Source organism: Cetorhinus maximus, chromosome 11 (genome assembly GCF_964194155.1).
Source record: "Cetorhinus maximus chromosome 11, sCetMax3.hap1.1, whole genome shotgun sequence".
In the NCBI taxonomy this organism is placed as follows: domain Eukaryota; kingdom Metazoa; phylum Chordata; class Chondrichthyes; order Lamniformes; family Cetorhinidae; genus Cetorhinus; species Cetorhinus maximus.
Genome location: NC_135889.1, coordinates 84,756,737 through 84,784,416, shown reverse-complemented (window position 1 = coordinate 84,784,416; position 27,680 = coordinate 84,756,737). Strand labels below are relative to the sequence as shown.

General features: G+C 43.2%; 1 protein-coding gene across 7 annotated transcripts in view; it reads right to left on the bottom strand.

Annotated features, from left to right (window-relative positions):
• Window positions 1–27,652, bottom strand: part of cep70 (centrosomal protein 70) — a 64,920-nt gene extending 37,268 nt beyond the window's left edge. For 5 of the 7 annotated variants that reach the window (XM_078552391.1, XM_078552395.1, XM_078552396.1 and 2 more), the window contains exons 1-4: window positions 9,396–9,503; window positions 6,932–7,067; window positions 6,603–6,628; window positions 765–864 (exon numbers count right to left, since the gene is read on the bottom strand). In XM_078552391.1, coding sequence (XP_078408517.1) covers window positions 765–864; window positions 6,603–6,628; window positions 6,932–6,962 — 157 coding nt within the window. In that variant the 5' untranslated portion in view covers window positions 6,963–7,067; window positions 9,396–9,503. Of the gene's footprint in view, window positions 1–764; window positions 865–6,602; window positions 6,629–6,931; window positions 7,068–9,395; window positions 9,504–10,524; window positions 10,657–27,531 lie in introns of those variants that run through there. The other 2 variants (XM_078552392.1, XM_078552393.1) reach the window with 2 other exon arrangements.
• Window positions 27,653–27,680: the final 28 nt, after the last annotated feature.

Below are 27,680 nucleotides of genomic sequence, written 5' to 3'. Positions count from 1 at the left end.
GTTAGCCAAGAACAGGCAAACCACCATTGAGAGTAAGTCCCAGTCAACAGTTAACCACATCAAGAGTCTGGGCCTAAAGTGCTTTCAACTACTCGGTAAGCGTGAAGCAATAATTCTTCCATTCATTTCTGATGAGGTGAGGACTAAAGGGAGAAGTCTAATTTTAGGTTCCCACCATTTAAGGAACTGATATTTCAAGTGAAAAAAGAGAACTTGAACTTTTTGGCTGATGAGGTTGCACTTCTGTGATGGAATTATCACTGAGTTAAGTTGAGGATATTAGCTGATCAGCACATCAATCAACAACGTTCACCATCAAAAGTCCTATCCACATGAATTTTCATCCTCCCACCAGCCGAGACACACTTAAAAATTGATTGAAGTGGTGGTAGTGTGAGAGCAATCATTTGAAAAATAATTTGGAGACACTAATATTCTTCACACATGTATACAAAACTCCTACAATGGCTCAATCTTTCAGTAAAGCAAAAATGATTTAATGGTGTGTTTACACTACAGGTTTAACACCAGCAAGGAACAGTCTCAAGGATCACATTGACTCTTGTGAAGGCCCAAACTGCCTCCCAAGCAAAACAGAATGAGATTCCTCGTTCCAGGCTGTCTCACTTTATTTTGTTCGCTGTGAAGCTGTGCCCAGACTCCACATTCAAACTGCATTAATACTATTGCGGCAATATAACCCAAATATGAATTTAACAGCAACAGGTCAGTAAACTAGCCTTCTGGGTCTGTCAGTTGTTTACCTCTCTGGTTTTTACTTGTTTGTGGGTCTGCAAGCTGGACTGGCTTGAAGCCATGTTGCTGAAGGAGCTTGTTTAGGATGTCCCATTCTGCTTGTTCATACTAGATAGTGAAATAGAATAATCTGTTAATGAAAGTTTCATTTTGAAAGATAGACAGGTAGACACAATGAGTAAGTATGGCAGATTCCTTTTTATGCTCGGTGTGATACTGGAAATAGTATAAATTCAGAATTTATCACTTGCAACTTTAATCAAAGACTGGTTTCAGAGCAAAAAATAAAAAAATATACTACTTGTAATATTAAAGAACATTGCAAATCCACACAAACACCTAGCTATTAAATGATCTTGATAAAAGGAAGCAGACTGTCAAGACCAGTAATTTTGTTTGAATACAGGCAGCAAAGTATCCAGCAGACTTGACAGGGATAAAATTTGATAATGGTCTAAGAAAATATAACTTATGGAGCTAAGTTGTGCGAAAAAATAAATTAATGGGGAAAAGAGGCAAAAAACGAAAAGACTTTATTTTTCTTCGGAAGAGTTAGTAACTGTACCATCAAAACAGCAGAGTTAAGAGGAATTCAAAAAAATCATGACATGCTTTTGACAAATGGTTACTCTGAATTGGCAGAAATCAATAGTTATTGCTTTTCTTCCCTGTTTTAGGCATGTCTGACAATGGTTCCAAACCCCACTCAGAGATCTGTGCACATATTCTAAGCTGACACTCCAATGCAGTACACAATGTACTGGACTACCCGAGATGTTGTCTTTCAAATGAGACATTAAGTTGGCCCAAAACAAAAACAGAATTACCTGGAAAAAGCAGTAGCTTTTAGCTTTTTGTTTTTATCATTAAGTTGGCCCTCTCAGTATGTAAAAGATCCCGTGGCACCAATCAAAGCAAACCAAAGGAGTCCAAACCAACATTTAGCCCTTAAGCAACATCACCAAAAGAGATATTATCTGGTTACTACCATTGTCAGCGCTGTGGGTGTACCTACACCACATGGACTGCAGTGGTTCAAAATGGGCAGATCGCCATCAACTTCTCAAGGGCAATTAAGGACAGGCAACAAATGCTGACCTTGTGTGGGGTTGAGGGGGGCACAAGAGAGTTTTAGATGGAGTTCTGGAACTTAGTACCTAAGCAACTGAAAACACAGCTAGCAAATGGTGGAGCCAATAAAGTCAGGATACACAAGAAGCTGGAATTGAAGGTTTAGAAATCTCAGTGGGGTAGAGGACTAGAGGCGATTACAAAGATACTCAGGGTAAGGCAACAGAGCACTATGAAAACAAGATGGCAATTTTAAAAATCAAGACACTGCTGGACCGGGAGCCAAGGTAGGCCAGCAAGCACAGACTGCTTGGGTGAACAGGTCTTGGTGCAAGTTCGGATACAGGCTCAAGTTTATGGAGGGTGCAAGGTGGTAGACCAGTAAAACAGGTATTGGAATAGATGAGTCTAGAGGTGAGAAAAACATGAATTGGCTCAGCGGGGGCAGAAATGTGTGGTGTTATAGAGATGGAGGTGAGCAGTTTTTGCTATGGTTGCACGTGGCAGTTCACATCCAACTGGTTGTATGTTTGTAACTGGTTGTAACTCTACAGGACAGAATTGATCCTAACATTTATTCACCAGCCCATAGAATCATTTTATTACAACAGTGTAAATTTTAGATCATCTAAAATTTGGCTGCCCATGTCCAAATTCCCATCCCCCCACCCCTGCTCACTGACGTTGGCTCCAATTTAAGCCAGGTCTTTTAAAATCCCTCCATGGCCGCACCAGTCCCTATCACATTTCCAAGACAGTTATGCTCCACCAATGTTGGCCTTTTCAACATCCTTGATGTTAACTGCTCACCAGGGGCAGCCATACCACCAGCTGCTGAGGCCCAGAGTTCTGGAATTTCCTTTCTAAAGCCCACTTTCTTGTTTAAGACACTTCCTTCAAGCTAACTCTTTGACCAAGCTTTTGGTCACCTGCCCTAATATCTCCATAAGTGGTTGAGTGTCAAATTTTATTTCCTAAAGCTCCTAAAGCACTACAGATAGAGAAGTAGTTGTTGTTGTAGTACAGCACCCTACCTACCAATCTTAGAGAATCAGTAAACATCTTTCATTGAAGGCCATAGATTTTCAAAGGTCAAAACCATTTTTAAAATTCATTTATAGGTGCAGGCATCACTGGCAAGGCCAGCATTTATTGCCCATTACCAATTGCCCTTAAACCAGCAGGAGTGAGCTAACTTCTTGAATCACTGCAGTCCTTGTGGTGAAGGTACTCTCTGTGCTCAGGTAGGGATTTCCAAGATTTTGACCCAGCTATGAAGGAACAGCGATATCTTTCCAAGTCAGAATGGTGGCATTCTCATTTGTTTGCTGCCCTTGTCCTTTGAGGTAAGAGGCCACAGATTAGGGAGGGTTTGTCAAAGAAATCTTGGCGAGTCGCTCCTATGCATCTTGTTGATGGTACACACAGTAGGCATGGTTCGCTGGTGGTGGAGGGAGTGGATGGGATAGCATTAAACGGGCTGTATTGTCCTAAATGGTGCCGAGCTTCCTGAGTGCTGTTGCAGCTGCATTCATCCAGGCAAGTAGAGAATGTTCCATTACATTCCTGACTTGTGCCTTGTAGATGGTGGACGGGCTTTCAGGAGTCAGGAGTTGTTACTTGCTACAGAACAACCAGTCTCTGACCTGCTTTTGCAGCCTAGTATTTAAGTGGCTGATGCAGTTAATTTTTTAAACAATGGTGACCGCAGGATATTGATGGTGCAGAATTCAATGATGGCAATATCATTGAGTATCAAGGGGATGTGGTTAGGCACTATCTTGTTGGAGATGGTTATTGCTTTACAAACTGTGTAGCGGAATTATTACTTGCCACTTATTGGCCCAAGCCTGAATGTTATCCTGGTCTTGTCGCATGTGGGAATGGACTGCCTCAGAATCTAAGGAGTTGCGAATGGAACTGAAGACTGAAGTCAGCGAACATCCCCACTTCTGACCTCATGTTGGAGGACGGTCATTGATGAAGCAGCAGAACACAGTTGGGCATAGGACACTGTCCTGGAGGAACTCCTGCTGAGATGCAGTGGGATGGTTGACCTCCACCACAACCTCCTTCCTTTGTTCTAGGTATAACACCAGCCAGCAGAGAGTGCTTCCCCAAAGATTCCCATGAATTTCAAATTTTCCAGGGCTCCTTGATGCAACACATGGTCAAATTCTGCCTTTGTGACAAGGACAGTTACAATCATCTCAAAGTTGGAATTTAGCTCCTTTGTCCATGTTTGAACGAAGTCTGGAATGGGATCTGGAGCTGAGTGGCCCTGGCGGACCCCAAACTGAGCATCAATGAGCATGTTATTGATGATTAAGTGCTAATTGATAGCACCAATGAACTCTTCCATCAATTTGCTGAAGAATGAATCAGCAGCAATTGGCCAAATTAGAATTGTCCCACTTTTTGCGGACAGGGCAAAGCTGGGCAATTTCCCACTTTGTCAGCTAGATGCTAGTTTTGCAGCTGTACTGTAACAGCTTGGCTATAGGTATGGCTAATTCAGTACTACAGCTACGATGTTGTTGGGGCCCTTAGCCTTTGCTGTATCTTGTGGGCTTTTTTGATATCACGTGTGGTGAATCAAATTGGCTGAAGACTGGCTTCAGTGACTTTAGGGTTCTCAGGAGGAGGCTAAGATGGATTATCCCCTCAGCAATACTGGCTAAAGATGGTTGCAAACATTTCATCATTGCCTTTTGCACTAACAGTCTTGGTTCCACAATCATTGAGGATGAGGACATTCATGGAGACTCAGCTTCCAGTTCCTAGAACTTGCTCCGCATGTTAGTTGGTTGTTTAATTGTTCGTCACCATTCATGACTGGATGTGGCAGTACTGAAGAGATTTGATCTGATTCTGGCAACACTCCTGGCATTCTGTCCTATAGTAATCATTGAACCAGGGTGAGTCCCCTGGTTTGTGAGGGATATGCCAGGCCATAAGGCTCCAGATTATGGCGGAGTATAATTCTGCTGCTGCTGATGCCCCACAGTGTCTCATGGATGCCCAGTTGAGCTGCTACACCAGTTCCAAATCTATTCCATTTAGCTTGCTGGTCATGTCAAATAACTCAATGGACAGTGTCCCACACCGTGAAGATGGGATTTTGTCTCCACAAGGACTGTGCAGTAGTTATTCCTACCAATACTGTCATGGACAGATGAGTCTGCAACAGATGGATTAGTGAGGACAAAGTCAAGCAGGCTTTTCCTTCGTGCTTGTTCTCTTGCCGCCTGCCACAGACACAGTCTGACAGCTACATCCTTCAGGAGTCAGGCAGCTTGCTCAGTAATGGTGCTACCGAGCCACTCTTGGTAATGGACATTGAAGACCTTATCCAGAGTTCATTCTGTGCCCTTGTTTCCCTCAGAACTTCTTCCAATGGAGTTCAATGGAGGAGTACTGATTCAGCTGAAAGAGGGTGTGAGGTGATAATCAGCAAGTTTCCTTGTCCATATTTGACCTGATGCCATAAGACATCAGGGGGTCTGATGCCATTGTTGAGGGTCATTCCCTCCTGACTGTATCTCAGTAAGTCATTCTGCAAGAAGTTGAGAGTTTCTTTTCCATAAATATGGCACTAAAGTAAGCTGGCACCAAATTTGAAGAACACAACACAAGTTCTTACGAGACCTTATCCATTGAAGAATAAGAAAGTCAATTTAAGGCAGTGTACAGACTATGCGTCATCTATTTCACCTCCTGGAGTAAAACTGTGAGCATATATTTTCTGACTGAAAGTTGCCTCTCCTTTATACTCATCTTAAAAACAAAGTTTGAACCGGACTTTCCAACTATATAATATTCTGCTTAGAGCAATATTAAACGGTAGTGAAGGTACTAATGAAACAGGCAGATACACTTAAGGATTGGTCCTGTTTCAGATAATATATATTACATACTTTTTAAACACATTTTGCCTATCTCCAGTACAATATAGAAATAGCTTCTGCAACTTCTAGTGGGAAAGATTTCTTTGAAAAGAAAATTCATAAATTGGGTTTGATATTAAAGTGCTTACTCGTTGGCTTGCCATCCTGGATGTTTTGTATATAATAGTGTTTCAGAAGACACAGTCATGCCTATAGAAGTGACTTATAGATAGCACAACTGAACAACATTGTGAAGTAGCCTGAATTGTGATACAGTTGATGACCATTTTCCAACAAAACAATTTTTATGAAGCATTTAAAGTGATATAAAAGTCATTGGAAAAATGTAGTTATGGTGAGTTTAAGTTTACAAGAAATATTTGTGAGCTCTGAAAATAATTCTAGCTACATGCAGAGATTAATGAATAATTAAGTGGAGGAGCACTAGTCAATCTTCAAAAAATGTTAAAAACTTGAGTCAATGGTATGCTAAAATATAACCAAAATATTCCATATCCAAATTTCAAACAAATTAAAACTAGTCCAAATTGTACAAAATCTGCAAGATCCAAAACAGAATAAAGAAAATTAAGTCATTAACATTTTACAGTCCAACCTTCACCAGCAATATTTACATCTGAATTAAAAACAAGGGAGTCAAAGGGTAAAGGGGGTAGGAAGGAAGATGAAGTTGAGGCCACAATCAGATCGGTCATGGTCTTATTGAATGGCAGAGAAGGTTCAAGGGACTGAATGGCCTACCCCTGATCCTAGTTCGTACGTATGTAAAATAACTTATTAGCAATAGGATAACAAATTGGAATGAAGGGATAATTTATCATCTGTACTCAAAGCAATTCTAATCACTAATATTTAAACAGAACTTACCTGTCGCAAATTATCTTTACCCGCCCCTGCAATAAGAAATAAAATGTCACATATGTGGAATGTAACTCAATCTTCCCACCTACTTCAAAGTCTGGAGCTGGGAATTAATTTTAGCCAAAACCATTCACAAAAGTATGAAATTACATCTCTCAGGTTGATCCACAATGTCTGTTATTTAACCGTACAATTTTATGCAATTGTAGACTTCTATTCATCTATTAGCTTACACTTACCAACTTGTCCCTTTAATTAAAATATTAAAGTTTGGGGAAAATATGCAGTTATAAAAAGATGCTTGATACTGAATAAATCAAAAGGTAAAACTCTACCCAAGGTCAAGTGCCTACTGGTGGCGCTCATCTCATTGTCATTGCTTTGAGGGTGTAGGAGGTTTGTTCTTTTATCTGCCAACAGAATGGATTCGTGACCAACAATCACCTGAGTCTTTTTGTCTTCCTGTTATGACTAAGAAAAAAGTCAGTTGAGAACAGTATAAATATCACTTTTTGTAGTCAGGAGTGACAACAACAACTTGCACTACACAGCATCTTTAACATGGTAAAATGCCCTATGGTGCTTCACAAGAGTTATCATACAAAATTTGACACTGAGCCACGAGATACTAGGGCAGGAGTTAGGTTTTAAGAAGCTTCTTTCTTAAAGAAAGTCCGAGGTGGAGTGGCTTAGGGAGAAAATTCCAGAGCTTAGTACCTCACCAAATGAAGCACAACCAGCAACAGTGGAGTGATTGAAATAGGGATGTGCAAGAGACCAGAATCGGAGGAACATAGAGATTTTGAAGGGTTCTAGGTTACAGAAATTGGGAGGGGTGAGACCGTGTAAAGATTCAAACACAAGGATCAGAATTTTAAAAGAGGATTTTCCACACAAGGAGGCAACGTAGGACAGTGAACAAAGGAACAATGGGAGCACAAAACTTGGTGTGAGTAAGGATAGGGGCAAGAGGTTTGGATGAATTCAAGGTAATGGAGAATGGAAAATGGGTAGCCAGGGGAAACTGGAATAGTCTAAAGGTAACAAAACCATGAATGAGGGCTTCAGCAGCAGATGAACTGAAGCAAAGGCAGGGATGGTCAATGTTAGAAATGCAAGTAGGCAGTCTTGGTGATGGAGCAAATAGAAGACTCTTCGCAGACTCAGCCAGCATACCAGGCTTCAGATGCTCTGGATCAGCCTCAGACAGCTACCCAGGAGAGGAACAGAGTTTGCGACATGGACCAAAGACAATAGCATCAGTTTTCCAATATTTAGTAAAAGCAAGTTTCTGCTCGTTTTGGACTAGATGTCATACAGGTAGCATGGCAAAGCAGAGGCAATGAAGAAATAGGGGTAAGTGGTGGAAGGATTGAGAAAGATATTGATTGTAGAGCTGGATGTCATCAGCGTACATGTGGAACCTGACATTGAGTTTCCAAGTCACAAGTGTAAGGAGTATACTCAACACCCAGAAAAGACATGTACTGAAAGGCAGTATGTCCCAATAGGACATGTTTATCTGCAGGATTATCAATCAGGTCATAAACATATTTTTGTATCCTGGCCAGGAGTGCAGAAGAGGTTCTTACAGACCTTTCTCAGATAATCGCAGTAGCAATTACGGTGAATTAAAACTGTATCCTACAGTTCAGGTCTTTCAGTCTGAAGAAACCCTCCAGAAGCCTTGGTTCATCACAAATAGTTATTTGATTCAAATATATTGTGTAAGTTAATGAGACGGGTTTACGTATATTTTATTCAAAGGTAGGTGTTTAGTCAGAAATGACAAATGAGTTGTCAGGTCTACAGATAATCTTAAAGTAGCAAAGGAAGAAATGTTGGTGCCACTTCAGTTAAAATTACATCTAAAAGGCAGAAGTTCAAACAGGAGTCTTCACACCCAGAAATAAAAACAAAGAATGCTGGAAACACTCAGTTCAGGCAGCCTCTGTGGAGATAGTGTACGTGCGCACATCACTGTGAAATCCTAGATAAATTGCCATCCCTCACCACTTTAAATCACCAGCAACTAGTGGCTCACTCTAAATGGTTCAGTGTAGAAAACAGTCAGTGCTGAAAGTAACATAGCATGTAGGGCCAGTGTAACCACTACGCAAACTAGGTAGTCGCCTAGAGTGACAGAATTTGGGGAGGGACATGGCAGCAAAAAGCTAAATGAACTATTCATGAAACTACATTAGTAAACAAATAGGCTTCAGCAGTGGGAATGAAAGGTCTAGATCTAATATTTCGGCACAGACTAGAAGGGCCGAATGGCCTGTTTTCTGTGCTGTAGTGTTCTATGGTTCTATCTGCTGATATACATCCACATATGTTCATACATATATTTTCATGTATTTAACTTGCAGCCTTTCCCAAAGTGTCATGAAATTCTTCATTCTGTGTATGTAACAGTTTCAAAAATGTGACTATCCCAAAACCACAAATCAGTAAATATCAGAGAGTATAATTTAATCTAACCCACTCTATTGTAATAATTCTTGATTGTGTAAATTGTGCACAAAGTCAGCTAGTAACTGTTGCAGGGTCAGTGAAAAGTTTAGAACAATGAGAATGTACAATCTATGTCATAATTCTCCTTTTCATGTAAAATAACTTTAAACATAAATGTAGAATTTTCATTCATATTAATGCATAATGTTCATTTTCGAAAGTTAATTGTGGGGGGGGGGGGGGGGAAGGACAAGGCTGAAAGTTCGCCTAGGGAATCCATTACTCTTACACCAGCCCTGATAGCACGGCCACTTAACAACCACCTACCCTCCCTGTACCTACCGTGCCAAGGCTGCAACAACTGCTTAATTAGCCCGTTCTTGTTCACTGCTGAATGACCAGTGCCACCTAACCCCACCCCCACTGGCCAACAGAACCGAAACCCACAACCGCTCCGCGGGGGTGGGAGAACCTACCACAAGTCAACGGGGAAAGACGCAGCCGCTCAAAAGCATTCATACAAAATTAACAGTGAATGTCTACAATAAAGTCCAGAGCTATCACTATTTAAAATAATTCAGCAGTTTGGAGACCGTATGTGTTCACTGCTTAGTTTCTTTAACATTTCCAACGGTTTCACTTATCTCTTCATTCCGTCTCCACCCCCCCGAAATTCCCATTGCTAGCGGCCCAGCCAAGCGTCCCCATCAAGGCCGGCAAAAGAAGCCGCGCCCACAAATACAAATAAGCCAATCATATCACTTCGATCTATGGAGGAGGGAGCGGAAAATTGCCTCTATTCTCGCGAGATCTGGGGCCGCGGGATTTCCTCAGCGCTTAGTGTTCCAGTGAAGGAGCGGGGAAGATGTTGGTTCTTCTGTGTCCACGACCACTCTGACCGGCCTGTGCTATCTGCCGAAGGCCAATCATTAAGGGATCCGGGGGTCCCGCGTTTATATTTCTGTGAAGAACACGGACTCTGTCGCTAGGAAGATTGTGGCTGAAAGTTGCCATAGTTACCGGTCGGTGTTGGTCAGGCGCAGAGGAGCTGGGAGCTGGTAAATAACAGGCGGCATCTCCTTTAGAAACATTGCGACTGTCGCTCAGTCTTAGATTAAAACCATTCATCCCCTTTCAGGGTTTATCTTTAATCGCCTTATAAGATTTCAGTTGTAATATTCCCTTCCAAGATGATGGAATTCAAGTGGTTATTGAGCTGATTTGTTTCACTCATTAAGGTGCTGTTCCAATGATCTGTGGTGATTATATCTAGATTTTATTGCCTGAGGGGCGGTTGGTAAATACTGCTTTGATACATTTACTGTAGATGCCATGGACCATCTTCGCCCAAAACAATGATCTGCCACATTGGTAAAGGAGAAAGCTTTGTGTGATCCGTTCTAAAAATATAAATCTATTTTCCTCAGAGCGCAATAGATTGAGTTTACTGTTAATGAATGAAACTTCTTACCTCTGCCAAAGCAATCGCGCTACTGTTGATACTTGTTGATTTAAAATGCGATGTAAAATGCAGACTTATAATTTAATTCTACAAGCAGTTAATCGTGGTATCTTCACTCTGTAGTGCAGAACTTGAATAGTGCTGAAAAAAGAAACATGTTGTTGAAGCTTTTCGTCCTGCACTCGTCAGGACAAATACAAGCATGCCAAATTTCAGACAGCCACAACAAATTATAGGACTGGAGAAAAGGGTGCTGATTGGTTGGCAAGTTGACCCTGGCCGAGGTGGTGCCACGGAGAAGGCAACTGGGAATTATAGGCTTCCCCAAGCTACAGGGTAGTTCAAAAAAAGTGCAAGACCAGAACATATTAATTTTGTTTGCAGAGAAGAGGTCCCTATGTATGAATTTGTGTCACTTCTAGCAAACATACATGAGTCACATTATGAGCTCAACTGATTATCTTAAATTGGATGTCAGTTGCGCACTCAGAATTGTTCAGCAAGTGCTGCCCAATCACAGACTCATTTTTAACGGTAGAAATTTGGTTTTGGGTTTTGCAAGCTTGGGCTAGTTCAGTACAATCTGTATGCTGCCTGTTAAGAACAACTGAAATTTGATGTGATCATTCAACCATTGGGCCTACATACCTGGCATCGCATGGGCACTGAAGTTCATACACAACATTGCTCAATTGTGTTTAGGCAGAACATCTTTAGGGACTGACAGCAGCATCCAGTTAGTTTCACACTGCTACTATGCAAACTTTATTAATAACACACCAAATGTACTATGCTGCTTTCATGCTGTTTTCTTTTTGTGTGGCTGGCAAAGCCAGCCTTTGCCCATCCCTAAGTGCCCAAGAGAAGGTGGTAGTGAGTTAAAATGGGGTCACAATGAAAAATAGTTTGCAAAGCACTCCTGTAGTCCTTTGCTTCGCTTTGCATGTACACAATCCAGCAAGGTCATGTTCTGTTATTCTGACTTTGTCCTGTATTACATGCACAAACTGCATTGATTACTGAAATGCTGAGGTCATTTTAGTGATTATAAGCAAATGCATTGGTCCACAATCTTCATAGCAATAGAAGATAAACAAAGGGAAAACTAATGTTTCTACCCACTTGAAGTCTAATAATTCTGCTCATTTGAAGTCGCCTAGAAGCATTTCAATTTCACGCAGACCATAAAAGTGCTAAAATTACATGATTCCTTGCAACAAAAGTATTTCAGACCTTTTAGCCTTCAGCCACTCTCATCCCTGCAAAGAAAGGTAATGAAGGCACACACCAGCGCAGACTACCCGAGGATGTGATAATAGCATTAGAACTGGAAGTTTTCTTTGGCCTCCCGTGGTGAAGCTGACAGTTGTGCACCAGACTGTCAGAGGTCGCCAAAATAATCTTGGAAAATTGCACTCGTGACTGCACCGGCCACTTAAATAACATTATGCTCCTTTAGGAACAAAAAAAATGCTGGAAAACTCAGCAGGCCTGACAGCATCTGTGGAGAGAAAGACAGAGTTAACGTTTCGAGTCCGTATGACTCTTCTTCAGAGCTACATGCTGTCAGACCTGCTGAGTTTTTCCAGCATTTTTTGTTTTTGTTCCAGATTTCCAGCATCTGCAGTATTTTGCCTTTATGCTCCTTTAGGAACTTGTTAATGTTAATTGGCAGCGAGCAGGCCATTCAAACTTCCCTTCACTTTGGCGGGATTGGAAAATCCCACCCAATGTCATGATCTAAATATCCAGGCAACATAGCCAGACTCATAAGATTGAGCTTTTGACAGCTATTATTTCAAGTAATGTATTATCATCCTTTCTAGTATTCTACTCGCATTTACTCTGTCTATACCCCTCACAATTCTGCAAAATAAAAATTTTTAAAGGTGGATAGGAAATGCTGTATATACTTGAGTAATGGTCGATCTGTTGTCAAAGTTGATACCCAACTTTTGGCCAAAAAATTCAAACCCTTTGTACTTACCACCCACTCACCGCTGAAGTCAAACTTGCCTTGGTGCAAACCTACTCCTTGATAGAATCATGGAATAGCACACCAGCAAATTGGCTGTTGAGCTTCTCATGTCTGCGCATGTCAACATGTGCTGTCAAGGCACTGGTCTGTGCTGTGTTCCTTTGCCAAACCCACCCTCTTAATATGGCAGCATATGGCATCAAGAAGGAATGGCAGATACACAGCCCAGATCAAACTTAAAGTCATTGAGATTGTAAAGCGGACAAATAATTGTGCAGTAGCTAGAGAATTCAAGATATCAGAGAAGAACATTAGAGATTGGAGGAAGCTATCTACACAGCCTAGGCAGATGCCTGAGAATAAATATGCAAACAGAGAAAAGCCTAGCATGTGGCCCAGTTGGAAAATTAAATTGCAAAGTATGTCAGTGAAAATCGCCAGAATGGATCCTCAGTTCCTTGCCCTGAAACGAGCGAAAAAATTAGGCATTGCAGATTTCAAAGCCAGCCATGGATGGTGTACCAGGCTTATGAAGAAAAACAATTTTGTACTGCAATAGAAGACCAAGGTTTCACAGTGTCTCTTAGCAGAACTTGATGACAAGCTTATCACTTCTCAGCACTTCTGGCTAAAGGTTTATAATCAATCGTCGACGGAAGAATGGATATGGATTGACTTGTATTGGGAACATGGATGGGACTCCCATGAATTTTGACATGCCAGGCAGTCAAATAGTGAGCAAAGCTGGAAAGAAGCCGTTGTTAGTGAAGACAACTGGCCATAAAAAAAAGAATGAAATTATATAAATTTGTAAATATGGATTTTGTTTTTGATAAATTTGAGGAATTTAGTGTTCATAAATTAACATCTGTCTCCATGGAGCTTGTTATTTATTTATTTATAAATAAAAATTCAATAATAAAAATACTTTTCGGTTCTTTTTGCATTATTTTTGGGGCTAGGGTTGGCAGGAATAGTCTCCAACCTGGCAAGTCTGTGATAGCAAGACAATGGCAGAGGGTGTATTTCAATCCCTCAAAAATATTACTCGTGTAAAAGTCAACTCTCTACTTTTTGGCTAAAAATTTAGTCTTAGAAACTCAGCTTTTGCACGAATATGTACAGTATTTTCTCCTTGTGAATTACTTTCAGTATTTTGACCAGTAACTGGAGTCATCGCCAGTAGTTTGCCTATGTAACAACAGTAACTATACTTTAGTAGTACATCATTGGCTGTTAAGCACTTTAGGACATTCTGAAATTGTGAAAGATGCTAGTTTTAAACATTTTCAATTCATTCTCATCCAGAATCAATAATCTAAAAGAATGATTAACTGTTCAAATATGATTTTTCAACTTGTCACCACTTCATTAGATGAATGGTTAGTAGGAAAGATGAATGGTTAGTAGGAAAGGCAGCTACAATCTTCTTTGCTTGTCTAAACTGTCACATGTCAGCAAGAGTATTTCATTGTCGATCTTTTAGAACCTTTAACGGTTTAGCTGTTAGTCAAGATGTAGCATTCAGAATTTGTAAGCATTAATGCCAAATTAAGATGTGCAGCTACTTTGTAGTCTAATTATGCAATATATTGGCTCATAACTTCCGATCTCCAGAGGGTCATGTTTGGACTAGGGATGTAATGATGCTGGGGACCTCAGGAGGAGACCGAAATGGATCATCCGCTTGGCACTTCTGGCTGGAGATTGTTGCAAATGCTTCAGCCTTGTCTTTTGCGCTGATGTGCTGGGCTCCTCTATCATTGAGGATGGGGATATTTGTAGAGTTTCCTCCTCCGATTAGTTGTTTACTTGACCTCCACCATTCACAACTAGATGTGGCAGGACTGCAGAGCTTAGATATGATCGTTGGTTGTGGGATCACTTGGCTTTGTCTATCACATGCTGCTTTCACTTTTTTGGCATGTAGTCCTGTGTCACCAGGTTGACACCTCATTTTTAGGTATGCCTGGTGCTGGTCCTGGCATGCCCTCCTTCACTCTTCATTGAACCAGGGTTGATCCCCTGGTTTGATGGTAATGGTAGAGTGGGGGAAATGGGCCATGAGATTACAGATTGTGATTGTATACAGTTCTGCTGCTGTTGATGGTCCTCATGGATGCCTAGTTTTGAGTTGCTAGATCTGTTTGAAATCTCTCTCATTTAGCTTGGTGGTAGTGCCAAGATGGAAGTGTGAAGGTGGATCTTCGTCTCCACAAGGACTGTGCAGTGGTCACTCCTACCGACATTGTCATGGACAGATGCATCTGCAGCAAGTAAATTGGTGAAGACAAGGTCAAGTAGGTTTTTCCCTCTTGTTGATCCCTCACCACCTGCTGCAGACCAGTCTAGCAGCTGTGTCCTTTAGGGCTTGAGTCCTTTAGGACTCCATCAAGAGTGGTGTTAGGCATTCTTGGTGTTGGACATTGGAGTCTCCCACCTAGAGTACATCCTGTGGCCTTTCCACCCTCAATGCTTCCCCCAAGTAGCATTCAACTGACTCATCAGCTGAGAGAGGGCAGTAGGTGGTAATCAACAGGAGGTTCGCTTGCCATGACACTTCATGGGGTCCAGAGACCAAGTTGAGAATTCCCAGTGCAACTCCCTCCCGACTGTGTACCACTGTGCTACCACCTCTGGTGGATCTGTCCTGAAGGTAGGACAGGACATACCCAGGGATGGTGATGGTGGTGATGGTATCTGGGATGTTATCTGTGAGGTATGATTCCATAAGTATGACAATGGCAGACTTTTACTTGACTAGTCTGTGGGACAGCTCTAGCAATTTTGGCACAAGCCCCCAGATGTTAGTAAGGAGGAATTTGCAGGGTCAACAGGGCTGGGTTTGCCATTGTTATTTCCAGTGCCTAGGTTGATGCTGGGTGATCCGTCCGGTTTCATTCCTTTTTTGTGGGCTTTGTAGCAGTTTGACACAACTGAGTGGCTTGCTAGGTCATTTCAGAGGGCAGTTAAGAGTCAACCACATTGCTGTGGGTCTGGAGTCACTTGGAGGCCAGATAGCATATTTCTTCCACTGTGAAAGCACGGTGCTCTGCCATGGTGTGATTCAAACCTGTGTCCCCAGAGCACTACCCTGGGCCTCTGGATTACTAGATCAGTGACATTACCACTACACCACTTAATATTGGTGTATGTGATGACTCACATTTGCTACACTTCATTATTGGATAAAAATAATTAACATTATTTTTCCTTTTCAGAAGAATGTAAAATGTTCTGGTTCTTATACTTTATAACCAGGAATTCAATATGATAGTAATTAAAGGAAATTCTGGAATCGGAGCAACACCACAAGCACATGATATTAAAGGGATGGTGTTAATTTGTATATGTAATTAGCCAAAAGATAGGCGACAGAAAATAGTGGTTAATGGATGCTTTTCTGACTGGACGGAATTGTACATTGGCATTCCCAGGGGTCAGTATTAGGGCCATTAATTTTTTCGTTATATATAAATAATCTGGACTTTGGTATAGGGAATCCAATTTTGAAATTGTCAAATTATACAAAACTTGGCAAATAGTTAATAGGGAGCTGAATAGGAGTAGACTTCAAGAGGCCATGGACTAGTGAAGTGTAAAGATGCAATTTAATGCAAGCTGGTGTGAGTTGATGCACTACAAAAGGAACAATATGGACAGTATGATAAAAATTGTGTTATTTTTGAAGGGAGTGCATGAGCAGAGAGACCTGGGTGTGCATATTCACAAGTCCTTGAAAGTGGCAGATCTGGTTGAGAAGGCAGTTAAGAAAGTGTATAAGCTATTTGGCTTTGAAATTAGGGGCTTTGATTACCAAAACAAGGAATTCATGCTAAACATTTATAAATCACTGGTTTGGCCCAGCTGGAGCATTGAACACAATTCTGAGCACCACCCTTTAGGAAGGTTGTCAAAGCTTTGGAGCAGGTACGGAAGAGACTTGCCAAGATGATACCAGAAATGGGGCACTTCAGTTATGTGGATAACATGTGATTGTTCTCTTTAAATTTGGGGAGGCTAAAGGAAGACCTGATAGATCTATAATTCTATGAATACTTCAATATGCAGGAACATTCTTTCAAAATCTACTTTCCACTGATTTGCACTGATGTATTATTTTATCATTTTATCGGCAATGGATGTTTGAAACCTAATATTGATATGAATGTTTTGACTTGCTTTTCATTTATTTCTTTTGGAAAGATTGTTTTTCAGGATTTTGCCACAAATTATAAGCAAAGATTATTTGTTTCCAGATGAAATGTGTGATAAGGTACTCTGTGCCTTTGCAACATCAAAGGAAGAAAATCTCATATTGGAACAAATTGTATTATTTGTGTTTAATCAGCAATAATTGGCTACCTGTGGCAAAAATCCAATTCCTAAAACAATTAATGGCATAACATAGCATTGGAATTTTTTCAGTGTGCAGATAAAAGTTTTTTTAAATCTGTGTAAGAAATTGGATATTGAGTGTTCTGGGTAATAAAATACTTCTCTCATTGGCCTTTGTTCAATTTTTAAAATGTGTTCTTAATTTGAAAGAACACTTAAGGATGGAGCCAATGCTGACGACCATATTTAATGCCCAAGCTTTGTTGCTTTGAAAAACCATATCTACTTTGTTTTATGAAAATGATAGGGCTGTCTCTTCAATCCACATAAATAGTTTCTTACTGCCTGAGCAAGGACAACCCTACATGTCTAAGCCTAAAAATATGTGGGTCTGTGTCAATAAGATGCACAGTCAAAGAACCCCAGAGGTGTCCATGGTTAATTGGAGTTTGGTCATCTTAAACTGTGAATTGCTAGCACAGAGCAATGGTAAGATTCCTTCTGCTTTTCCAGCTAAGGTTAAGGCAGTGGTTTACAGGATTCTATGCTGTTTAATGGAAGGATCCAAATCCAAAGCTCTACTTCTCAAGTGCCCATCAATGACCCTGACTGTCAGCTTCTCAATTATTAGTAGCTCTTGCAGTATTGCAGACCTCCCTAGTTTGAATATTGAATAGAAATGTCTGCCATCAAGGATTGGCTCAGGACCTATGCTGAGACATTTCAACTTGGAAGCATCTAAATTCCTTGTAGATCCCATTAGCCTCCCCTCTTGCTGCCTTTTAAAGGAAGAGGGAGGAATGAAATTAATTGATCATTAGACAACTGATGAGCATAAGTTTTAGCTTTAGCATTAGCTAGATGTATACTAGGAACTCTGAATTTCTCTTGAGTGGTATAACGAGTACAATGCACTTTCAGTGCAGTACACCTTCATTTCCCTTGATTTATGTCCATACCATTTTACCAGGTATACTCAACAGCAGCTGTTTAATCCAGACCCTCCTGTAAATTACTTTGTCAAGGAGATGCCACCTTTAAAACTTTAGAACAATTTATGAAATTAAAGTCTTGTACCATTACGTTATTTTATATAAGGCTACAATCTGCCTGGGCATTGCTCCTGAAAATGACAGTAGTCTGAATATTTCTGCAAAATTAAAAAAATTACTACACTTAAAACCAGGGTCAGAATTTTGTGCTTGACATGCGGGGGGGGCGGGCCCCGCATGACAGCGCGTAAAATGGCGCGCAGTGAGCGTCCCGTCGTCACCACGTGCCATCGCGATATTTCGCTGGGTGGGCGCATGATGAAGTTCAACGTGCGCCTGCCATTAATTAATGGGCTAGTTAAGGCCCTTAAATCGGCAATCGACGCCGATTTTCAGGCACCCATGCGATCTTCGGCTTGGCGCAACGGGCAGGCGGGTAAGAGACTTTTTAATAAAATTCATCCACGGGCAGGATAAGAGGGCTCACTGGGGTTGTCAATCTGGTCTGTCAGTATTGCAGAAAGTTTTTTAAACTTGCCTGTGTGATCTGTAGCAGTTCAGAATGAATTCCAGAAGCTTTCTGTGTACTTTGAACTTTCAGGTCAGCACTCTGCAGTCAGGAATCTTTATCGGACCTGCAGCTTTCCGGAGGCCTCCCTTTAGCCTGGGTATGGGTTCTGACATGTCCATAGGAGGCAGCTCCTCTGAGGAGGAAGGGAGGGCTAGAATAAGGAGGAGGACAGGACTGGACAATCAGTCTCCAGGGGAGCCACCTTTGGGAGGACAAGCGCAGGCACAAGGTGCGCAGGGCCAAGAGGTAGATCAAGGTGGAAGGGGCCACAGAAGACGCCAATATCTTGCTGCCAGGGTATACAGGCCGCAAAGCAGCTACCTCAATATGACTGAGGCGCAGTGCCAAAGGAGGCTCCAACTGTCAAGGGAGACAGTCAATTACATCTGTCAGATGATTGGTGCTGAGATCTCTCCTAACTGTGTGGGCGGACACCTCATGCCAGCGGCTCTGAAGGTCATAGTTGCCCTCAACATCTATGCCTCTGGCTCCTTCCAGGGCTCAGTGGGTGATCTTTGTGGTGTCTCCCAATCAGCTGTCCACACTTGTGTCAAGCAGGACACAGATGCTCTATTCAGACGTTCACTGACCTTCATCCACTACCGCTGGGACCAGGCAAACCAGACACAGCAAGCCAGAGGCTTCGTGGCCATTACTGGCTTCCCCCGCGTCCAGGGTGCAATAGACTGCACACATGTGGCCATCAAGGCGCCAGCAGGTGAGCCCGATGCCTTTGTCAGCAGGAAGGGATTCCACTCTATGAACGTGTAGACAGTGTGTGATCACAGGATGGTGATTCTACAAGTCTATGCAAGGTACCCAGGCAGCTCCCACAACGCCTACATCCTGAGACACTCCCAGGTGCCGGGGCTCTTCAGTCCTCTGGCTCGGCTTGATGGATGGCTGCTGGGTGACAAGGGCTATCCCCTCAGAAGGTGGCTCATGATGCCTCTCCGCCACAGAAGCCGAGCAGCGGTACAATAGGAGCCACACCTCCACAAGGGCTGTGGTGGAGAGAGCCATCGGTCTTAAGATGGGCTTCTGCTGCCTGGACCGCTCAGGGGCCGCACTCCAGTACCCCCCCACATCATGTGTCGCTAATAGTGGTTGCATGCTGCGCTCTCCACAATTTTGTGCTGGAAAGGGGGAAACGCAGTGGACAATGAAGATGTTGACACAGTGGATGCGGCTGCGCACGGTGAGTCCAGCACTGATTCTGAGGATGAGGGGGCACAGGGGAATGCTGAGGGTTAAATGCTGACCGGGGACTACACCAAGGAGGCAGGGACACCCAGGACACTTTAATCCAACGAACCTTCAGCTAGCTCCACACAAATGGATCAGGAGGACCAGCCTTGCCTGGCGCTTCCATAGTCGGCGCTTAAATGCTAAATCTGTCAGGTCATCAGCTGCAACTAAGTGCTTTGTACATAAACCTCAATGTCCACTCAAACACTCATGACATGTATCTAAAACATACAAATGCAGAACAAAGGAGCCACCCTCAGCCCTGGTAACACATCTGGTTTTAATTTTCTCCATCATAAGGTCACACAAAATGAAAGCAAAACGTTTTTCAACCATAAACAAATAATAATTCCCTAATCTATGGCCAACACACAAGCACCAGTGAGAAACCCATGGAGTGCTTAAGGTGCCTTATGCTTACGTTTACGGGAGCTACGTCTGGGTGCCGCCCCATCGTTCAGAATGGCTTCTGAGACAACCTGCTGACTCTGCTGTCCTGTTGGCCTCAGTGACCTTGGCGGCCGTCCTCTGGCCCGTGGAGCCTGTGCTGGCCCCGCCTGGGAGGAAGCTGCCAGTTCCACAGCTGGCATTTCCCCAGTCGTCGCAGCCTCACCCGATGAAGCGGTCACTGGGCGAGGGGCGGAGCAGCTGGTGCCCTCATCCGGAGCACCGTGAGAGGAGCCCGCTGATACAACAGGCAGCTGCTCCACTGATGTGAGGTTGTCCCGGACCTCCCTGCTCACTGTCGATGGATGGGCAACGAGCTGGGAAGCTTGAAGCCCACACCATCTCCCACATTGGCAATGACCAGCTGTGGCCACTGGTGCTGTGAGGGCTTGCAGGTCCAAGTGTATCCCCAGGAGAAGCTGCTTATTCTGCTGGAATCCCCCCTCTACGAGAGTCGCCGCTCTCTCCATGGAGGAAGCATGACGCTCTGCCATGAGACTCATTGCATCACTGATGCTCTGCATGGACTCCTCCACCGCGGACACCAAGCGAAGCATTGTCTCATGCAATACTCCCAGATGTTCCCGCACCCCCGGCTGCATTTCCTGCAGCTGCTGCATTACCGATGTCTCCAGAGGCACATCATCACAGTCCGACTCAGCATGTGCCTGGTCCCTTGCAGTCCTCCGGCTGCTGGCGCCATCAGCACACTCTGTCTCTGACAGGTCCTCCAGTGATTGTGAAATATCCTCTCCACTGTGCCCCGGGACACTAGCCGATGTTGCAATTCCCACCGATATACTAGTATCTGCGCTGGTGCCTGCCTCGCAGAAATGGTGTGACACAGGTAGCAGTTGAGGGCCCTCAGTTGTGAGAGGGGGCATCTGCAATTGCTCCTGTTGGATAGGCTCTGATGATGCTGAAATTAACAAGGACAGTGGATCACAGCGTGCACACAGTGACACATTTCATCCCTTTCCCCCTGATTCATTATGCGCTCAACCTTCCAGAACCTATGAAGACGAATATTGGTGGGGTGGCAAATAGTCAGGAGGAGACCCAAACATTACAGGCAGATACAGACGGGCTGGTCAGATGACCTAAGGAATGCCAAATGGAATGTTATGTGGATAAGTGTGAGGTCATGCACTTGGGCAGGAGAAACAAGGTACGGGGATACACGAGGAATGGTAGGACCGTGGAAAGTAAGGAAGATCAGAGGGACCTTGCTGGACATGTCGACAGGCCCGTTAAGGTAGCGGGACAGGTACATAAGGCATTTAAGGAGGTAAAAGCCATACTTGCCTTTATTAGCCGAGGAATAGAATATAGGAACAGAGACGTCATGTTGCAAGTGCAGAAAATGCTGCCTAGGCCACAGCTATAATTCTGTGTGCAGTTGTGATATGCGCTTCATGGGAGGGTTGTGATTGGAGTGGAGAGAGCGCAGAGGTCGCTGACCAGGATGCATGCTGGGCTGGTGAGTTGGAGTTATGAGGAGACATAGCATAGACTGGGGATATTTCACCTGGAGCAGAGGAGATTGAGGGGTGACATTATTGAGCTTTATAATATTATGAGGGGCATAGATAGGGTTGACAGAAAGGAACTTTTCCCCTTGGTGGAGGGATGAGTAACCTGGTGGTAGGTTTAAGGTAAGGGGCATGAGGTTGACAGGTGAGGTGATGAGGAACTTTTGTACACAGTAATGTGGGACGCACTGCCTGAAAGGATGGTGGACGCAGAAACCCTCCTAACATGTAATAAGTCTTTGGATGTGCTGTTGCGATGCCATGGTATACAAAGCCATGGGGATAGTGGTCGGGAATGGGATAAGGCGACTTTGGAAGGTGGGTGACGCGCATCTTCGAAGGGCCGAGGGACCTTTATCTATGACCCACACCTCTGACTCTATCAGTCTGTGAATGAGCAATGTTGCTACAATAACGATTCAAATAATCATCAGTGCTATGGATGGTGGGAAGACGGAGCGGATGTCACTATGGACCTCAAATACCTGGCTGTTCCTCACCGACACCTGTGGACCTGGGCGCATGGCGCCTCTCAAGCTCCAGGGCCTCTTACTCGAATCGGCTCAAAATCATCAGCTGGGCCTGGCCGCCTTTAGTCCACAAACACTCAGGCATTGTGAGCATTTTTCTCCTGAGAAACAGAGAAGACCATTCATTGTGGCAATGTGCACATGGGCTCTGCACGTGCACGCCGCACCCGAACCACACTGGCCCATATCAGGCCTCCAGTGCCTGCTCTCCACGCTACTGTTGATCAGTCACAAAAAGATAGTACGCCTGCTCCCAACCCCCGCACCCCCACCCATCAGCCAAACTTGGACTCATTCTGTGTACATCACTTTAGGAAACACACAGTCTTAGCTCCCATAGCAAGGAGGCGAAACTAGGTGCTGTGTCGCGGGCAGCAGATGGTTCTTGGCCACGAGACCTTGAGGCTCCCCTTCCACAATCTCATCACCGTGAATAGCACGTGTTGGAGCTCTGAGTATGCGCCTAGCTGCATCTCCTGCAGATTGACCCCAGACTAATCATATATGACTAAGAGCAACACATGGTGTGGGGGAGAATTCATCTCCTCATGAACCACTGAGGCTGATGTAAGCATGGGCACTATCTGCTTGCCCACCCAGCGTACGAGAAATGCCCAACATGATTCAATGCAGTCACGACAGTAAGACTTGGGGTGGGGGTGCCCAAAGGCTAAGGCTACCTGCTGGGTTAAATGCCCAACGCCAACATGGTACTCACCCACAGCGCAACAAATCATTGAAGCGCTTACAGCACTGGATCCAGGTGCACTGCACCACGTCACGGGAGCTCGCCACCTCCGCCAGCCCCTACCAGGCAAGTTTCGTCAGGTGGGGTGGCCTCCTCCTCCCATCCTGGGGGACCAACACCTCCCGCCATGCTGCTGCCTCGAGGAGGGCTGCAAGGCAAACATCAGAAAAGCGAGGGGCACATTAGCCCCCTGCTGGCCTACCCTGCAGCCTGCCCTGCTCCTGTGGCAGACCCTGCAGCCTGCCCTGCTCCTGTGGCAGACCCTGCAGCCTGCCCTGCTCCACTGCCTTTCCTTCCAGAGTGCCCTGCTGAGCAGACCCCCTGCGGTTGGATCTCCACGTGGCCATTGCAAGCAGCTTACAGGAGGCTGCCGGGCCTTCTTTTAAACAGACTGCCGGGTTGCCATTGGACCCGGTGGTCTGTGCACGCCCACCACAGCCCGCACACTCCTGCTATCCACAGGAGTCGGAAACACGCTGGGCAGGTCTTAATTGGCCCGTCCTCGCAAAATGGCGGCACGGCCCCAATCGAGCCCGCGTCCGCTCCTGCTCCGCCCACCCGCCAAACAGAAAATTTTGGCCCAGGAGTGGGAGAGAGAGGTTATTTTCGGTAAATATTGTCATTTTTTTACGTGTAAATTGTACTGCTGATGTCTAGTTTTTACACTGTCGCTGTTGGCAGGAAAAAAGGATATAATAAGTTCACTGTGACTCGAACATGTATTTCATTATCTGAATGTCTGTCCTGTAGAATGCATGGAACAGCAATTGGTTTGCACATTATGATTTTATATGCATGGGAAATACATAAGAGAAAATAATTTTATCTAGATATAAATGATAAACCCGCTCAAGCGTTTTTTTTCCCAGTCTTTGAAACATATGTAAGTGTTCTTGGTTGCTGCTAGATATTTATCGAAGATTGTTCTTAGGTTAAATATTCCCTCTCTTGTTCTACTCTGGATCTAAATCCAGACGCGATTCACCAATTTCTGCTTCAAATGTGTTATTATTTTTTTCTATTATGATTTTAAAAATCAATTTAATGAGATAACTCATTGAGCTTATTGTTCTAAAATGATTACATTCCATTGCTTTAGGCATCTTAGGTAATGTAACAAATAATGAATGTCTCAAGTCACTTGGAATGTATCCTTTGGTATATATTTGATCACAAATTTCTGTTATTACTTTTATTTCTGTTTCTCCAAGAGCTTTTATATGTTCTGTTGTTGCTTCATCTATGCCTGGAGCTTTTCCTGTAGTCGTCAATTTCAAAGCATTCTTTACCTCTGATATGATCAGACCTTCATTTGACTGTGGCTAGAATCTTCGGGTCGGCGAGCGGAGCCCCGCTCGCCAACGGGTAAAATGACGCGCAGTGATGTCTGGCGTGTGTCCCAACGTCACTGCATCATTCTGATCCTCAGTTTGGCGGGCGTGTAGCAGAGTCGGCTGCGCGCCCACCGAACTGTCAAAGGCCTATTAAGGCCATTTTAAAACTAATTAAAGTTATTAACTGAGCTGCCTGTCCAACCTTAAGGTTGGCGGGCAGGCGAAGAGCCCAGGCAGCCTTCGCATTTATCGTGAAACCTCATCCACGGGCGGGTTTATACATTAAATAAATTTTTAAATTAAAATTCATTGGCATATCCCAGCTCATGTGACACTGTCACATGAGGGGACGTGTCTTAATTTTTTTTTCTTTAAAATTTTTAAAAATCAAACTTATCTCCCTGAGGCAGCTCTGTGCCTCAGGGAGATTTCTGTGCTCTTTTGCGCAGGCCCCAACTTAGCCTACTCCCCCCGCCCGCAAAGGGAGCGCTCAGCACTTCCGGGTGCGTGTCATGCAGGGCGGGCCTTAATTGGCCCACCCACACAAAATGGTGGCGCTCAGCTGATCACAGGCGGCAATCGGCTGCACGCCCGTCCGTGCCCCCCCCGCCCCAATTCCCCCGACAGGGAGAAAATCCCCCCCTGTGTATCTTGAGAACACCCTCATAATCAGAGACCGTAAAAAAAGCATTTGATCATGTTTATCACCAAAAGCTAATAGATGTGTGCTGAAATGTGACATTGACAGTAAAGATGTGAGATTTATTCAGAGCCCATATTGGGACCAAATGGCCAGCATCAGACTAGAAGATGGAGAATCAGATATGATTCAGTAAAGCGAGGAATACAACAAGACTGTGTACTGTCGTCGAAATTATTCAGCCCATACACAGAACAAATATTCAGAAAATTAGATGTACTCCAGGGGGTAAAAATTGGAGGCAAGCATGTAACAAACTTGCGGTACGCTGACGGCACAGTGCTACATGCGGCATCAGTAGACACCCTACAAAATATCTTAGATCAAGTAAAATCTAGAAGTTTAGAATATGGATTGAGTATAAAAAGTCAAAAACAATTGTAGTGTTATGATCCCAGCTGATGCTAAAAACTGATCAAGTCAGATCCCAGAGTGAAACCTGGCTTGATAGGTTCTTACGTTTTTTTTAGAAACTGTTGAGGAAAGTTACTGAACAAATTCACAGGAGTCTGCTGATGAACTTTTAACACAAAGAATAAAATATTTGTTAAGCAAGAAAAATTAACTATCTCACACCAGACAAAATGGTTGGAAAGATCTTGATATAATTCACACTATTTCTTTACCCCAGCACTATCTTTACAGACAGATAAACCAGTGAAGAGTTACCACAACAGCATCTAGCTTCGGACTTGCACCGTTACAAACGGTTTACTTCAGGTGTATTCACTCGATGCTTTTCAACCAACTTGTATCTCTCCCAAAAGCCACACTCTAAACTTACTGCTTCTTCAACTACAGAGCAAACAAATGAGTTCTCTAAACTCAGTCATCCAGTAGCATCTCTGCTAAACTGATCACTACTAAGTTCTGTAGCTATTCAGTCAACTACTGTCCCCAATAGCCTTGTAGTCTTTCTTATCAGGGAGCTTAGAATTCCTGTCCCCTCTCTCTGACATGCACTGCCTCTCTCTTCTGTCTTTTCTTTGTGTCTGTCCCTGGACCACTGTCACTAGGCAACAGTAAAGCTTTTCTATTTTGTTTTCTTTTCCAAAAACACTAAACTTTTAACTTTCAACCCATCTTTTTAACTTCAGGGGCTGTAAACTCTCATCAAACATGTATATGTACAAACAAGCCCAAAAGACTTGACGCTTTATTCCGGAGTCTATCCAGACTCCCAGGCACCAAACTCACAAACTACCTGAATGAAACTGAAACCATTTTACCTTCCTTAACACATAAATACATATATTCAACTTAAAAATTATACATTGTTCATAACAATAGTTAGAAGGAATACATTAGAAGAAACTAGAGTGAAAATTGAAGTGGATCATGTCACAGTGGACAAGTAGATAAGTTTATCTATTTAGACAAATGATATCAGAAGATGTTAGATGTGATGCCAAAGTTAGAAGAAAGTTAGAGATGGCTAGAAGTAATTTCGTGAAGATGAAGGACGTATTAATTACAAGAAATAAACTCATAAGATGGTACATTCTATCCACTTTATGCTTCAGAAACCTGGACAATAAATAAAGATCTGTGGAAGAAAATGGAGGCCTTTGAAATGTGCATGCTAACACGAATGCTAGACATTCCATGTACAGACCATAAGATCAATGAAGAGGTACTTGAAAGTGCAAGAGAAAAAAGAACTCTTAAAAGTAACACCCAGAAAAGAAAATGTCAGTACTTCAGCTATGTAATCAGAGCTGAAAAGCTGCAAATATTTCTTTGAGAGCAAAGTGAAGGGAAGCAAAGAGAGGTTGACTTAGGCATAGGACATCAGTTGCAGACAAGTGGATGTGTGATGAAGGTGTAAGACAGACAAGTGTGATATACCATGACAGCAGATCTCCTGCTAGGAATAGCTACTAGCAACAGCAGCAGATAAAAATAATTGGTAGAAGGATTAGAGGGAACATGAGGAAAATCATGAGGGTGATGGGTGTCTGGAATTCACTGCCTAAATTGTGGCTGAGGCTGAAACACTCAATTTATTTAAAAGGTACCTGGATATGCACCTGAAACGCTGTAACCTGAAAGACTATGGACCAGGTGCTGGAAAGTGGGGTTAAAAATGAGCAACTAGCTTTTTTCTCTTTTTACGGTCAGTGCAGACACGATGGGCTGAATGGCCTCTTTCTGCACCGTAACTTTTCTATTGTTCTATAGTAATTGTAAACGGTTTTAAATAGAGATGTTCCCTTGTAATAACCCATTGTAAGAAAATTGAATTTTAGGCATGATTTCAAGCTGTATAGGTTAGTGATCTGATATGAGGATTCATTATTTTATAGAAAATAATAATTACCACCAAGGTTTAATTTTTCTGGTAGTGAAGTTTGGTTACTGCATGGTTGTAAAATTATTTAGTGTACTGTCTCAGACACCTAGTTAAAAGAGCTTTGTGCAAGCACATTAACCAGTATGCTATGAAAGAAAATTAAACCTGCTAGCTAATTTACTAATGTGAAAGACCACTTGCAGCAATGGTTATAATGGAAAATTATTAATGCTATTAGCCATTACTGCAAATGAAACTACATGGTATATACTAAAGTAATGGCCCTTAACTTCCTCATTACTTACTGGTACTCCGGTAGTCTGGAAGTTGCGTGTCGGGACCCCATGGAAGTCTCAATGCTTCCACATGCACACTAAACGCGCATTACATTCGAACTTCCAACTCGGGATTTTTAACTGCGCAGCTGAGTACATTACGCTCAAGGGCTTCTATT